General features: G+C 44.1%; 1 protein-coding gene across 2 annotated transcripts in view; it reads left to right on the forward strand.

Annotated features, from left to right (window-relative positions):
* The first annotated feature begins 3,970 nt into the window (after positions 1–3,970).
* The window catches only part of LOC104587021 (gamma-secretase subunit APH1-like protein), a 29,834-nt gene continuing 17,890 nt past the window's right edge, over positions 3,971–15,914 (forward strand). The window contains exons 1-2 of one of the 2 annotated variants that reach the window (XM_088890756.1): positions 3,971–4,573; positions 5,055–5,210. In XM_088890756.1, coding sequence (XP_088746882.1) covers positions 4,461–4,573; positions 5,055–5,210 — 269 coding nt within the window. In that variant the 5' untranslated portion in view covers positions 3,971–4,460. The remainder of the gene's footprint in view (positions 4,574–5,054; positions 5,211–15,914) is intronic. The other variant, XM_010244449.3, reaches the window with a different exon arrangement.

Consider the following 15,914-nt stretch of genomic DNA (forward strand, 5'->3'; position numbering starts at 1 on the left):
CACCTCAAGTTCCCTGGGAGAATCCAGGTTGATGATCGGAGGATGGCTCGGGACTTCGGACTCCATGGCCCAAGGAGACTCCACACGAGCTCGCTTGGTGACCCGCTTCCTCCTCTTCATTCCGTCAAGTAGGTTGACACCACAGGTCTTCTCTGCCTCCATGATACCTGCGAAAAGAGCTCGGCATTAGTAAAAAAAAAAAAAAAGCCTACCCGAACTCAGACCGGCCTGAATAAGCTTAGCCTCTGAGAGGTAATCTCTGCACTCGAGCCCGACCTGGGCCCAAGACTGAAAGGTCTCCACCATGTCTTTATCTAACATGACGCTGGGATCTGGGACAACCACCTTCCAATGAGTAGGAAACAACCACCCCATAGCACTTCGGACCATGAAGTAGTCTTCCACGCCGGGACCTTATTCGGAAGCTTATGAAGAAGTTTAAATCCCGGGCGGGGAGACAGGTAGTAGGCCCGCCTGTGCTCGGGAAGCTCGCTCGCTCGCTTCTTGAGCATGAGAATGACAGAGAAAATTTCTAAGTCTAGGGGAAGAACGTACTCGCAGCAGATGGATATGGTTCCGACGACGTTACGGATGGAGTTCGAGTGAAGCTGACCAACTGAGACGCCGAAGTGGTTCAAGACTTCGACGATTAGGGGATGGAGTGGAAGGCGCAGCCCGGCAATGAGCTGCTCCCGGAAGATCACGATCTCATCCGGACCGTGCTTCCAAGGGAAGTTGCCCGTAGGTAAGCTATATGCGTACTCCCCGGGCAGGTTAAACTGACGAATAAGGGACCGAAGTCTCTCAGACGTCATAGTGGAGGGTCCGAACGTAGTCTACCAGGGGTGACCCCGACTGAAGGCCCTACCTCGGGCTCATCTAGAAGGCTGTCGAAAGAGGCAGCCCGACCCGAGGTCTCCGTCTCAGGCCCTCCTAAAAGGTTATCTAAACTACCCGAGCTACTCGAACTAGACATTGCAAAAGGAAAGGAAAGGAAATTGAAAAGGCTAAGGGGACTCACCAAGGGAACGCTACCGAACTAGGGAAGGTGACGCGAGCTGAGGACCTTGGACGCGAGCTCAAGGAACGATCGCTGAATATTGACAAAGGAAAAAGTAACCAGGGCCCCCACTATTTATAGCCGCTGTACCCGCGCATCAACGGTCGAGATCAAAGCCATCCAACGGCTCTCAGGAAAACTGGTTGCACGACCCCCGAGGTGAAATCAGTTTAGCACGAATTTTTGACGTCCGAAAGCTGATAAATCGTTTGACGTCTGCGTGTGAGCAGTACGCGACCCGGGCTGACTCTGGTCAAGCCGCGTTGACCCTAGTTGAGCCGAGAACATAGGCGGGTCAGACCGGAGGATCTCCGAACTGGACGAAGCACGCCACGGGCCAAATCCACCCGTCAGTCCGTGAACTCCCCGCGCCAGGTCAAGACCCCAGGCACAGGGAGTAGGGGGCAATTGATGGAGGTAGATTTGGCCCGACCCCTTGGCTGTGCGACACGTGGAAGAAACTGGGCGTGACCTGGCAGGAACGCCAGCTCGACCCAGTGACATAGCTACAACCATATTCCAAGAAGAGGCTCGAGCTTCCCGAGCTTCTCAAGAAGAGGCCCGAGCTCCCCAAAAGGAATCCACACTTCCCGAGAGGTGAAACCCGAGCTCTCCCTAAGAACCCCGAGGCTAACAAGGAAACCCGCGAGGGTCAAAGCCCGGACTAGCCCACCTCGGGTCAGTCGGGGCCACACCCCGGCACCTCGGGACAGTGGGCCATACTCTCATCCGAATTCAAGACTTCACCTCGTGCACCACCCTGGCACCTCGGCTCCAGGTCGTGCAACTGTAAAACCGTGCCCGACAGGTCCGTACTCTGAGGCAACACACCTGACTGGTCAGGATCAGACAGATGATAATCACACTGTAACGGCCACCTGCTACCGCCATCTCAGTTGTTGCAGGGACTGCCCTGATAGGGAGGCAGTTATGATAATCACACTGTAACGGCCACACTGTAATGGCGGTTATGTCTGCCCCCCACAGAGGCAGTTACACCTCACCTGGCAGAAGCTTGGGAGTGAGTGGAGCTGGTGGTTATAATAGACCTTCTTCCCCCAAGAAAAGAGGTATGCAATATTTGTGCTTTCTGGTCTTAAAATCCCTTATTTTCCTTGCCTTCTCATGAGTATTAACTTGAGCTTCGGAGTATTCCCACCGGGTTCCTCCCCGGAAATCTCTTATTTCTTCCTTGTTTCAGGCATCTTCAGCTCCGTCAGAGGCCTGGTTACCGGCAGCTAAGACCGACCGGATCGTGCAACATCAATTGGCGCCGTCTATGGGAAATGCTACAAAAAGCTAAGTCCTCTTCTCCGAGAAAGCTAAGTCCTCACTTTTTAGAAACTGAAGCTCTCGCTTTATAGTTTCCATTTTTTTTGAACTCAAAGAATATGCAGGGAGCTAACAGACTAAGCAGTTCGACCAACTTTACTTTCAATTCAGATAAAACCTCGTCAGTCCTCTTCGGCATGGGCAAAGTCAAAAAGAGTGGACTACGAGTCGCTCCCAAAGCCTACGGGCCACATTACTGCTTGAAACCCAGTCGTTTATTCAGCATGGGCAAAATCAACAAAGGTAGATAATAAGTTGCCCCTAGAGCCTATGGGCTACAATACTGAACTGGCGGAGACCTCCTCACCTTACAGGCAGCTCCGAGAGCTTAAGAAATTGGATCAACACTTAGTAGCTCGTCGAATTACGAGCCAAAAGGAGAAACCTACTCCCTTCGCCGAGTTACTCTCAGCTTAGGAGTGGGGGGCAAATGATGAGGGTGGATTTGGCCCTCTAGTGAAATTATGACACATGGCACCTCATGCCAACTAAGTGCAGCCTCTTGACAACTAGACAGTTCGAGCTAGCTACAGGCAACCCGCCACAGGTAGCTTGCCACTTACAGGTAGCTTGGCATAGGCAATTTGCCACAGGTAGCTGTCCACTTACAGGCAGCTCGCCACAGGCAGCTTGGCATAGGCAGCTCGCCACCGGCAGCTCGGTGAAAAGTAGCTCAGTGCAAGGTAGCCCGTTGTAGAGTAGCTGGGCGTATCGTAGGAAGATTTCCTATGTGACAACCATACCTGGAGATCTGGAGACTGCTCCCGTGACTCTGGCCAATCAGCGTCGTGCCTGCCAGTCCTTGACAAGCGTCCCCTATCTAGCAGGGCCGTACCCTGCAATGGTTACCTGCGCCCACCAGCTCAGCCTTGGCAAGTAACAGCTACGGAAGAGAATTAGAGGCGGTTATGCCAAATCTGTTAGAACACCACTATATAAGAGCTCTGACCCCCTAGAGGGGAGGGGGATGAAAAATGGAGGTAACCCCTGCTCTCTAGCTTTCTCATTTCTCTAATATCATCTTCAAGCTCTCTACTATCAGAGTGCTAACTTAAGAATCGGAGTGGCCTTGTCGGATAAACACCCCCGGATCCTCTGATTCAGTTCTCGTAGGTTCATCGGCTCCCGCCGTCTACAAAGAGGAGCAGATCATCTCATGCAGAGGGCAGTCGGGTTGCACTACACTAGGAGGTTCGCCACCAAGGTAGCGCACCTAGCAGCTCATCCAGGTAGCTCACCACCAGGGAGCTCGTCACCAGGTAGCTCAGCACTAGGGAGCTCCACCATCCTCTCCTGGGAGCAGGTCAAATGACGAGATACTTAGCCAAAAAAATTAATACACCACAAAAAATTGGTACGTGACCAGAACCGGTTACATCATAAATACTTATTGGCTGAATCAATCAATTGCTTCCAAAAGTTAAAGTGAAGGTAAAAGAGATGATTCCAGAACACCCCCTTAACCCCCTTAAATCGAAGATAATGATGAACTACTGCTACAGTACCCACCTACCACCAGTTTTAGCTTAAAAAGGAAACGCGACCGATTCTCATTTAGTCATTTTGCCGAGAAGATGATAAATGGACAGACAGACCACTTGGAGCGGGACGAGGAGCACCGACAAAAGCGAGATGGACGGATTGAGAAATAAAGATGACAGTCGACGACTCGAGTGCTCGACGGCTGCTATTTATTGAGGAAGGCAGCCAAAGAAGCTTGCCTTCGCCGATGGTGTCTTTTGCCTCTTTCGCCGGTTGGAGAGTATAGAACGAAAGGTCTGGGTGGAGAATGGAGAGACGAGGGAAAGAAGAGAACGAAAAGGTCTCAGAAAAATAATTTGAACGAGAGAGCGTTCATGTTAAACGCCCGTTTACCATCCCCGCACGAATGAGGAATGCCCACACGCGTGTCATCCTTTCATAATATTCGAACGACCATTAACGCTTTGACTGAAGCCGAACCAATTTCGTTTTCCCGTGCCCAGTTAGTATTTATACATTAGCATATAGTCTCACCCAATACAAAAGTCCCGCTGTTTTTCATTTACGCCCCCGAACCGCAAACATTATGACTGTGGCAGCAGGGCTGGGGTACGCCCTGGCAGCCCTTGGCCCTTCCCTCTCTCTATTTGTCGCTGTAATCTCCAAAAAGCCTTTCTTGATTCTCACTGTTCTCTCAAGGTAATTGAATTTTTTTTATTTGGATTCTTTTTTAATTTTTTTGTTTCTTTTCTTCGAAACCATCTAAATGCCGTCTGATCGACCCTGTTCGATAAATTAGTACTTTTTTTTGTAAGTTATATTGATATTTAGACGATAATTTTAGTGGCATTGGAATGCAACTTCAATATTTGTTAATTTTTAGAATCTCTTTGCAAGTGAAGATAACAAATTTGATGTTGAAGTCTTCTTCAGACGTTCTAGGGTTTGTAGTAGTTCATAAAGAAAGTGGAGCCGAACTGGGATGGGTTTTGATGAGTTAAACATTTCGAGGGTTTTGTTTGTTACTTCGTTAATACTTGCATTCACTCATTTGCTCAAGTTATCTTATCGTTTTTTCCCCTTCGATGTTTTTTTTTTCTTCATTTGTTGCTTTTTTTGGAATAATTTTGGTTCAAGTATTTTGTTCTGGCTGTAATGGTTTCGGGTTAAATGGATGCAGTACACTGTTATGGCTTGTAAGTCTGATTGCTCTATCGGGATTGTGGAGGGCTTTTCTTCCCCTGAAGTCGACAGCTTGGTGGCCATATGGACTTCTTATAATCACATCGGTCGGTTTTCAAGAGGGCCTTCGGATTCTATTCTGGAAAGTTTACAAGTACGTCAACGCCATTAGTACCTTCTATACTTCTACTGTTAGTATGCTCTGTGAATCAGTATAGATTTTAATATGGATCGTGATGTATCTTTTTAGAACATAATGGTGAAACAGGATTTATGTAGCCGACCCCATATAGTTGGGACAAGGCTTAGATGAAGATGATGATATGTGTTGTTGTATTAGGTGCAGTGGCTTAACATTGAGATAATTAATTGAAAATAATAATTTTAGTTGACTATGCTGATCCACGAAGATGACCATTTCCAGCAAAAGATAGTCAAGGGCTCATTGCTATGCATGTAAAAAGAATCCAGTTTTTAATTTTTATACTGGACTATGCTCATCTAGGATTGGACTACATAGTTAATATAAAGATGGCACCTAAGGGTGGAGTTTGATTGCGATGCATGGGACACATGTTTTTACCAATCAGGGCTTCAGACTTTAGACCAGCTATTGGTTTGTTCAATCCACCTGGAAGGAAAAGTTAGAAGCTCCAATAGAATGTAGGGACTAAATACCACATTGATTGTGTCCATAGTTTCAAACAATATTTAGACTAAAATTTTGTAGGGATGGGGAAGAATTTATCTTTTGTTTTTTTTTTGGAAAATAAAGTTAAAGATTCATTCACCAAAGGAGAGCTAATTACAAAGATAAGCCATGTAACCAAGGTTCTGTACATGGGGATATACAAAATAAATACCAAAAAAGTAAATAATCAAAAAATGAAATAGAACATCCTTATCATAAATCTATTGAAATCCTTGCTTGTCAACCAGGAGAACAACTCCCCTTTTATACCCCCTAGTAGGGGTGCTCAAGGTTTGGTTAACCAAATCGTGGGCCTATTTTTGAAACCGAACCGGTCCTACCGGTTCTGAAAACCGGTAACCAAAACCGTACCGAAGCCAATTGGTTAACCAGTTGACCGGTTTGGTTAACCGCCAGTTTGGTTTGTTGATTTTTTATATTTATTAGACGAAGTGATTTAGAGGAGATTAGGAAGGACTTTCTTTCTGAGGATGAAGATTACAATGATTCTGATTCAGATGATTCAGTGAGTCTGGGTAGCATCGATCTAAGCAAATCGAAGGACATCACTGAGGAAGATAACTTTGGAACGGAAGTTTTTGTTTCAGGAGGATGAGGGAGCTGGTTCTCAAAGTTTTGAGGGAGGTCCGATGAATATGATGGAACGACAAAAGGAAATTACGACTGGGACTCAGGTTTTGCCTCTACCCGCAAGGGAGATTAGCTCCCTAGCCCAGGAAGAACAGGTTTTTGGTTTGGAAGGGGAAGACTCTACCGGAATGGTCTGTAATGTATTGCCTGAAGCCAGATAGCAGTAGAAGACTAACTCAGTTGCTACCGACAAGTTGTTGACTTCCTCTAAAAAATCTCCTATGCAGATACTGATGTGCTTCCTGTGCTTGAAACAGATACTCCAACATCCCGAGAGGAAACCTTAGGTGGGGAGGAAAATAGAGATCATAGCAATGGTGAAGGTGAGCGTTGTGAGATAGAGACGGGGGTTAAGAAAAAGCAGGAGGAAGAATTAGAAAGAATATGGGAGCAGATCTGTGCATTACTGGAGGAGTATAAAGAAAAGGAGGAGGGATTAGATCGCGGGGAACAAGAAGCAACTCCTCAGAACAAGGACCGTCACAAAAGTTCTAGGTTGGGGGGGGGGGAGGTGGGTGAAGTCAGTGAGTCGGCTAAGAAGACATAGGGGAATACGGAAAGGAAAAAGAAAAAGAGATCAGAGGTGGAGAAACTAATCTCAGATATAGAGGGCGATATCGGGTTCAATGGAAGAGGAGAAAGAAGGAATGATTCTTTGTAAGGTGGAACCGTGTTAGAAAGGGGCATTTGAAAGGAGTTTCATAATGAAAATCATTAGTTGGAATGTGAAAGGGTTAGGGAGTGCAAGAAAAAGAAGGGCAATTAAAGACTTACTGAGAAGAGGGAAACCTGATATAGTCATGTTACATGAAACTAAGTTGGCATAATTGGATAGAAAATGGGTCAGAAGTGTGTGGAAATCAAGAGGAGTTTGTTGGACTTTAGCTCCCTCTTGGGGAGACTCAGGAGGGATAGTTACTTTTTGGAGGGAGGATGTTGTAGAATTAGTGGAAGAACTTATAGGGAGATTCTCTGTGTCTAAGGCTGCAACTTGGGCCGGGTTGGCCCAAGTTGATGTTCGGGTTAGGGTTAGGGTTGAAATTTATGAACCCGACTTGGCAACCCGAACCCAACTCTATAGTACATATCATATATAAATATATGTTATATGTGTGATATATCATACATTGATTTCTTTAGATGCATGATAGTTGTATAGCCCCCACCAGATACTATCATTTATTTCTTTTAAGTCAACCCTAACCCAACCCGAACCCAACTCTATAGTACATATCATATATAAATATATGTTATATGTGTGATATATCATACATTGATTTCTTTAGATGCATGATAGTTGTATAGCCCCCACCACATACTATCATTTATTTCTTTTAAAATAATCACTTCAATTAATCCTAATTGGAAATACTAAAACCTTAATAACATATTTTATGTTTTTTGAATATTTTATTCTTTATCTCCTCTCTGTTGTTTGCCACCCATAGCTTGCTGCCCATAAAATATCTATTATAAGTCATAACTCATAATAAACTATAGTCATTTCAAACACCTTTTTTTTCTAAATTTTGTACTTAAAGAACCAAGAAAAACATCAACAAACAAAATACTAATAAAACATAGGATTAATATATGTAGTGAAAGTTGAGTTAAGATCTTAGATTAAGAAGTTTGTATGAGATTTTAAGGGATGGGAAGAAGGTTGGGTTGGGCCCTTCCCGAGCCCAGCCCAACCCGAAGTTGACTTTGGGTTGGGTTGGGGGTTTAGAACTTAGGGCTGGGCTAGGGTTGGCCTCAACCCGACCCGACTTGCAGCCCTATCTGTGTCTTTAAAATTAAGAAATGTGGTGGACAGGTTCACTTGGGTGTTAACTAATGTATACGGGCCAAATACTTACAGATAAAGGAATGAAATGTGGGAGGAGCTATATGGAATACAAGGTTTGTGGGATGGCCCATGGTGCCTGGGGGGGGGGTTTCAATGTAATCATGTTCTATAATGAATCAAATAACCCCCAAAGAAAGGTTACAACAAGCATGAGAAATTTCAATGACTTGGTTAACACCTGTGGTTTCATGGAATTACCCCTTCTACAAGCCAATTTTACTTGGTCTAATTTCCAATAAAACCCCCTTTTCTCTAAACTTGATAGATTCCTTTTTTAATGTAGAATGGGAGGATCATTGGAGGAATCTGGTGGCTAAAACTCTTCCTAGAGTGACTTCTGATCACTGCCCTATCCAATTAGGCCAAGAAACTCTAGGCTTTGGACCACGATCCTTTAGATTTGAGAATATGTGGCTAACTCATCTGGACTTTGGACACTTGGTTGGGGAGTGGAATGAAGAATTGAGAGGGGTAAAGTGGAAAGGGGTAAGGTTCCATAAAAAGGTGAAGAGATTGAGAGCCAAGATCAAAGAGTGGAATCAAGAGCATTTTGGAAGGATAGAGGAACAAAAGAAAAATTTGTTGTCCAGGATTGATGATCTAGACTCCAAAGAATCTCAAAGGATGATGACTGAGCAAGAAAGGATTTTGAGAAGAAGTTTAAAGAAGGAATTGGAAGAAGTTCTTCTTAGAGAGGAGATTTCTTGAAGGCAAAAGTCAAGACACGAATGGATCAAAGAAGGGGATGACAACACAATTCTTCCATGCCATGGCTAATGGGAGGAGAAGAAAAAATTGTGTGGCCAAATTAGAAGTGAATGGAGAGGAAATCACAAACCAAGACGAGATAGCCAAAGTGCTGGGAGGTGGTGAAAGAGGATTTAATGAAAGTGTTTCAAGACTTCCATCAAAATGCAACTCTAGAAAGAAGTCTAAATTCAACGTTCATCTCCTTAATACCTAAAGTGGAAGGGGCAGCCAACATTAATGACTTCAGGCCCATCAATTTATTAAATAGCTTCTATAAAATTCTGGCTAAGGTCCTTGCAGAAAGAATGAAGCCAGTTCTGAATTTTGTGGTTGCAAAGAATCAATTTGCATTTGTGCCGGGAAGACAGATGTTAGACAGTGTCCTGATGGCAAATGAATTGATAAACTCAAGGAGAAAGGAAGGTAAATCAGGGCTGATTTGTAAGCTGGATCTGGAAAAAGCCTGCGATCATGCTAATTGGAAGTGTTTGGATTTGGTACTAGAAAAGATGAATTTTGGTCAGAAATGGAGGAACTAGATTAAAGTCTATGTTTCTTCCCCCAAATTTGCGGTGCTAGTCAATGGTGAGTCAGCTGACTTCTTTAAAAGCTCTAGAGGTCTCAGACAAGGGGACCCCTTTCCCCTTTGCTGTTCATTTGTATAATGGAGGTATTGTCCCCCTTTGTTCATCAAGTTAGTGAGGAAGGCTTATGGAAATGGTTTGAATCAGTTCCAGGAGGGGAAAAAGTGCAGTTACTCCAGTTTGCGGATGACACATTGTGTTTTATTGATGCAGATCTAGGTCAACTGGAAATCATGCTTGGGGTGTTAAGTTGGTTTGAAGTGGTGACAAGTTTAAAGGTTAACTGGGCCAAGAGTAATCCCCGTGGGGAAGGTTGAGAATCTTGAATTGCTAGCTGAAGCTCTTGCTTGTCAGGTCGGGTACCTTCCAACAATGTATTTAGGGCTCCCCTTGGGGACCAAATGCTCTTCCTCTCTAATTTGGGATCTGGTGGTGGAAAGATTGGAAAGGAAATTGGCATAATGGAAAGCCAAATATCTCTCTTTGGGGGGTAGAATCACTCTTCTAAAGAGTTCTCAGTCTAATTTCCCGTCCTATTTCCTCTCTCTCTCTTCCCTATCCCTACCAAAGTGCGAACAAAATAGAAAGGCTCCAAAGAAATTTTCTTTGGAAGGGCTGGGAGGAGGGAAAGAAAATACACTTAGTCAGTTGGAAATAGGTATGTACTCCGAAAGAAAGAGGTGGCTTAGAGGTGAGAAGTCTGAAGACTTTTAACAAAGCTCTAATGGGTAAGTGGATTTGGAGATTTGCTAGAGAAAGAACTAGCTGGTGGAGGTCTTTAATGGCAGACAAGTATAAAACAGATGGAGGGGATTGGACAACAACTTTGAACTTTCCTTCCTTGGGTTGCTCTCTTTGGAAGAAAATTATGGAAATCTACCCTTTGGTTCAAAGTGGTTTGTCCCTTAAGTTGGGTTCAGGCCTTTGCTTGAAATTTTGGAAAGACAATTGGTGTAACAATAGGTCCCTTGAAGAGCTGTTCCCTCACTTGTTTCAATTTGCAGAGGATCAGGATGTTATGGTGGCAGATTGTTGTGAGCTGATGGGGAATAGTTTTGTATGGAGCCCTAAGTTCAGAAGACCTTTCTAAGATTGGGAAGTGGAACAAGTGGTGAACCTATTGGACTTGCTCTCTAGTCAAGTTTTGAACCCATTGGAAGAAGATGCTTGGATTTGGAAGTGGAATGCTGATGGAATATTCACAGTAAGCTCTTTAGCCAAAAGATTAGCTAGTGGAGGATTGGATAACTTTCCTGCTACTAGAATCTGGACCCAGATTCCTCCTCTCAAAGTGAATGCACTGCTGTGGGTGGTGGTATTGGATAAATATCTAACTAAACAGAATTTGACGAAAAGAGGAATTTTGATTCAAAACATGCTGTGTGGGCAAGCAGAGGAGGACAACAATCATCTCTTCATCCATTGCCCTTTTGCGACCGGAATTTGGAACCATTTTCTCTCTTCGGAAGGCATTTCCTGGGTCATGCCAAAACAAGTTTCAGATCTGCCAAGGAGTTGGGATTTGTTAGGCCTTTCTAAGCTGGCTAGAAGTGTGTGGTGGGCTATACCTGTAGAAGAATCTTTCAGAATAAGAAAAAGGAGGCGGACTGTCTTGTGTCTGGTGCAGTGGGAAAGCTAGTGTCCTGGATTGAAGGTGTAAAAGGCATACAACCTAGGGTCTTGGGGTCTCAGTTAAGATATGTTAGTATATTTGAATTGTAATGTAGACTGAGAGGCTGTTCTCAGTCTTTGCTCCCTTTTGGGAGGCCCTTTTTCAAAATTTATGGTTCTGGTTCCTTTTAATAAATTTACCTTACCTTTTTTTTTAAAAAAAAGGATGAGATAGCCAAAGTGTTTGTGGATCATTTCAAATTATTTGTTGGGAAGCTTTTGAATAATAGATTAAAGCTGGAAGGATTAGATTAGCTCAGCCTGTCTGAAGAGCAAGCAAGTTGGTTACAGAGAAGCTTTGAAGAAGAGGAAATTAGGCATGCGGTGTTTTCAATGGACAGATCCAAAGCTCATGGGCCAGATGGTTTCACTATGGCTTTTTATCAAGATTGTTGGAATGTGGTAAAAGAAGACCTTTATGATGTGTTTAAGGAATTTGAGGATAATAATAAAGTAAGCCCTGGAGTTAATGCTACCTTCATAGCCCTAATCCCTAAGATGAGATTGGGCGTAAAGCGTTTATAGGTGGCTTTTCAAGTCCGCTGTCAAATCCGAGGGCTCAACCCTGGACAGGTAGTGGAAACTACTAAGTTGGAGTATGGTAGGGGCAAAGGGAATTTCCAGTGGAGCGGTGAAATGCGTAGAGATCAGAAAGAACACCAACGACAAAAGCACTCTGTTGTGCCGACATTGACACTGAGAGACGAAAGCTAGGGGAGCGAATGGGATTAGATACCCCAGTAGTCCTAGCTGTAAATGATGGATACTAGGCATTGTGCGTATCGACCTGTGCAGTGCTGTAGCTAATGTGTTAAGTATCCCACCCGGGGAGTACGCTCGCAAGAATGAAACTCAAAGGAATTGGTGGGGGCCCGCACAAGCGATTGGAGCATGTGGTTTAATTCGATGCAAAGCGAAGAACCTTACCAGGGCTTGACATGCCGTGAATCCTCTTGAAAGAGGGGGGGGGTGCCTTCGGGATCGTGGACAGGTGGTGCATGGCTGACGTCAGCTCGTGCCGTAAGGTGTTGGGTTAAGTCTCGTAACGAGTGCAACCCTCGTGTTTAGTTGCCATTGTTGAGTTTGGAACCCTGAACAAACTGCTGGTGATAAGCTGGAGGAAGGTGAGGATGACCTCAAGTAATCATGCCCCTCATGCCCTGGGCGACACACGTGCTACAATGGCCGAGACAAAGGGTTGCGATCCCGCAACGGTGAGCTAACTCCAAAAGAAGCAAAAAATCCTACAGATTTTAGGCCATTCAGCTTGGTGACAAGCATTTACAAAATCCTGGCTAAAGTGTTATCTTTGAGGGTTAAAGTAGTGCTGCTCTCCATCATTAGTCAAGCTCAAGGAGCATTCATTTAGGGGAGACAAATAACAGATCAGATCCTAATAGCAAATGAGTGTTTGGAGGACATGAGAAAGTTCGGAAATCAAGGTTTTATTTGCAAGCTGGATTTAGAAAAGGCCTATGACTTTGTGGATTGGAGTTTTTTATTAAAGGTCCTAGGGTTTTGTGGGTTTGGAGTTAGATGGTGTAATTGGATAAAGGGCTGCATAAGTTCTTGCCATTTTTTAGTCTTGGTTAATGGGGTGGTCAAGGATTTTTTCCTAGCTTTTAGAGGCCTAAGGCGAAGTGACCCCCTCTCCCCTTTCCTCTTCACCCTACTTGCAGACGTCTTCAGCGGTTTGATCTCTAAGGCAGACAGGGAAGAAGTAGTGAGAGGTTGGAAGATAGGAAGGAACAGTATTAAGGTGACCTGCCTATAGTTAGCTAATGACCTAATAATCTTTTGTGAAGAGGGTGATAGGAAAAAGGTAAGGAACCTCAAATCTCTGATAAAGAACATTGAGAGAGTCTCCTATCTAAAAATAAACATGGATAAGAGTTGCGTGGTGGGTGTGAATATGGATGAGAGGGCTATTGAGTCAATGGCTAAGTATCTAGGCTGTCCCATTTCTTCCTGACCCTTACAGTATTTAGGTCTACCTCTAGGAGCCAATCCCAAGGAGAGCATTTTTTGGGCCCTGGTTCTGGAATAAATTTGAGAAGAGATTAGCTTCATGGAAGAGAAATTATATTTCTTTAGGGAGTAGAGTAACGTTACTAAGAGCATCCCTAGCAAATCTGCTGAGCTATTACTTCTCGGTTTTTAGGATTCCTGTTAGGGAGGCCAAGAAGTTGGAGAGATTAATGAGAAATTTTCTTTGGGAGCTAAGGGAGGAAAAAATGATCATCTAATAAATTGGGGAGTAGTTAGTAGGAGGAAAGAGGAGGGTGGGTTGGGTATAGGGAATTTAGTTATAAAGAATAAAGCTCTCTTAGGAAAATGATTGTGGAGGTGGCCTATAGAACAAGAGAGGCTGTGGCATGGGGTGATAGATAGTATACATGGCAGTTTGGGAAATGGATGGGATGCTGGTGTATCGCGTCGGACCCTGTTGGCAACTCCTTGGAAAGCAATTTAGAGTATCCTCCCTCAATTCCTCAATTTTGTCAGGTATGATGATGTCAACTCTGGTACTTCTGTTTTGTTTTGGGATGACATCTGGGTGGGCAATTCTGCTCTTAAGGACATTTTTCCTTCTCTCTATTCCCTTTCTCTCTACAAGGAAAAAGCTATCTCTCACTTTCCTCCAACACCTGTTTCTCCATCCTCTCTGAATTGGGACTTTGGGTTTCATAGGGGCTTGAGGGATCATGAACTCTCTTGTGTTTTAGACCTTTTGTCACTACTTGAAAGTGTTTTTCTGGACCCCCTCAGATCTGATGTGAGATTATGGTCCCCTCATCCAAAAGGTTACTTCACGTGTGCCTCTTTCTTAAAGTCCCTTTGCCCTTCCCCGGGACTTTTGGGTTTTCCAGCTAAGGAGATCTAGTCTCGACCTGTACCTCCTAAAATTATTATTTTCTGCTGGGAGGTGTTCTATAGGAAGATCAACACTTTGGACTGCTTGCAGAACAGAAGGCCTTCCATGTGTTTGTCTCCTAACAGGTATGTACTTTGCAAGGCTAACGGTGAGTATTGCTCCCACTTACTTTTAACCTGTTCTTTTTCTGCTGCTATTTGGGGTTGGATCTTTGCCTTGTTTGGGTGCAGGTGGAATTTGACTACAGCTGTAGATCAACTCTTTGACCCCTCCTCTGTGTGGCCCACAAAAACTGGTAAAACAATGTGGAGGTGCATTAGAGCTGCTGCTTTGTGGACAATTTGGGAAGAAAGAAATGCGAGGCTATTCCAAGAGGAGAGAAATATTGAGACTGTAAAGGATTGTATTTTGACTAGGGCAATCCACTGGCTGAGATCTTTGGAATCCTTTCACACATTCACTTTTGATGACATTTGGAGGAACTGGATAGCTGTGTCTAGTAGCAGTACTAGGAAGAATAGGGTACCAGCTGTGTGGGTGCCTCCTTCCGAAGGCTGGACAAAGTTGAGTTTTGATGGTAGCAGCCAAGGCAACCCAGGTCCTTCAGGGATAGGAGGGGTGCTGAGAGATAAAGACAGCAATATTTTAGCCATATTCTCAGGGCTCGTGGGTATAGGAGATTCTATTAGAGCTGAGCTTCTAGCGGTGGTACAAGGTATTGAGATTGCAAACCAGTTAGGAGTTCAGAATTTGCTTATTGAAGGAGATTCCAAAGTTGTTGTGGGTTGGCTAACATATCCAGATTCAGTTATTTGGTGCTACAGGGACCTTTTGAGGAAAGTTAATTGGTTTTCAAGGAACATGACTTTTACTTGTCAGTGGGTGGGTAGAACAGCTAATACCATAGCGGATGGGTTAGCTAAGCAATATATATATATATATATAGATATATATAATATAATATACATAAATATAAATATATAGAAATATATGTACACCGGTCGGTTCAGTTAACCGCCGGTTTTCTATATTTGTTAACCGAAACCAAACCAGTACCTTCGGTTTTTTAAAATACCGAACTGAAACTGAACTGACCGGTTCGGTTAACCAGATTTTCAGTGCGGTTTCGGTCAGTTTTTTGGTTCAGTTTGGTTTTTCAGTTTTTCTTGCTCACCCCTATACCCCATAGCACTTTTCGAACCGAACAAGAAGAGCTATCAGAAATCCCTGCATTTCTTTCACACCATAAGCACCAGAACACAGCCACAGCCCAGATCACCCTCCCTTGCCTGCTCAAACCTGCCAGTTGCCAGCCCAACAAAAAACTGTGAATGGACTCCGGGTTCAAAACAAAAACACGTTTTTAAAAATACTTTGTGTGCCTATGACTATACGTCTTTTATCAGGTTTACCTGATCATTTTATCCTGTTTTTACCATGTCCAGAGATGAAGAATGTAGTAGAAAATATCCCTAAGATGGAACACTTTGGATTCACTCTGGTTCTCCTACCCACAAACTCTTCCCACATCCCTACCCACAAGACACTATCACTGTGTATTGGGAACATTTCCCTATGAATGACAAGGGAGATATTCCCAAAGAAAAGCTTTAGTGTCCTGTGGGTAGGGATGTGGTGGAAGGAATGCAGGGATGGGTGGTTTACTGTGAAATCCTTTAATGCAGCTTTAATAAGATCACAGGTGGATGCAAGTTGATGTGGAGGGGTGTGGGGCGATCCTGTCCGGCTGTCCCTTCAAGGGTAGAAGCCTTTGTGTCATTGGTGGC

Source organism: Nelumbo nucifera, chromosome 1 (assembly GCF_055504915.1).
Source record: "Nelumbo nucifera cultivar China Antique chromosome 1, China Antique-T2T, whole genome shotgun sequence".
Lineage (NCBI taxonomy): Eukaryota > Viridiplantae > Streptophyta > Magnoliopsida > Proteales > Nelumbonaceae > Nelumbo > Nelumbo nucifera.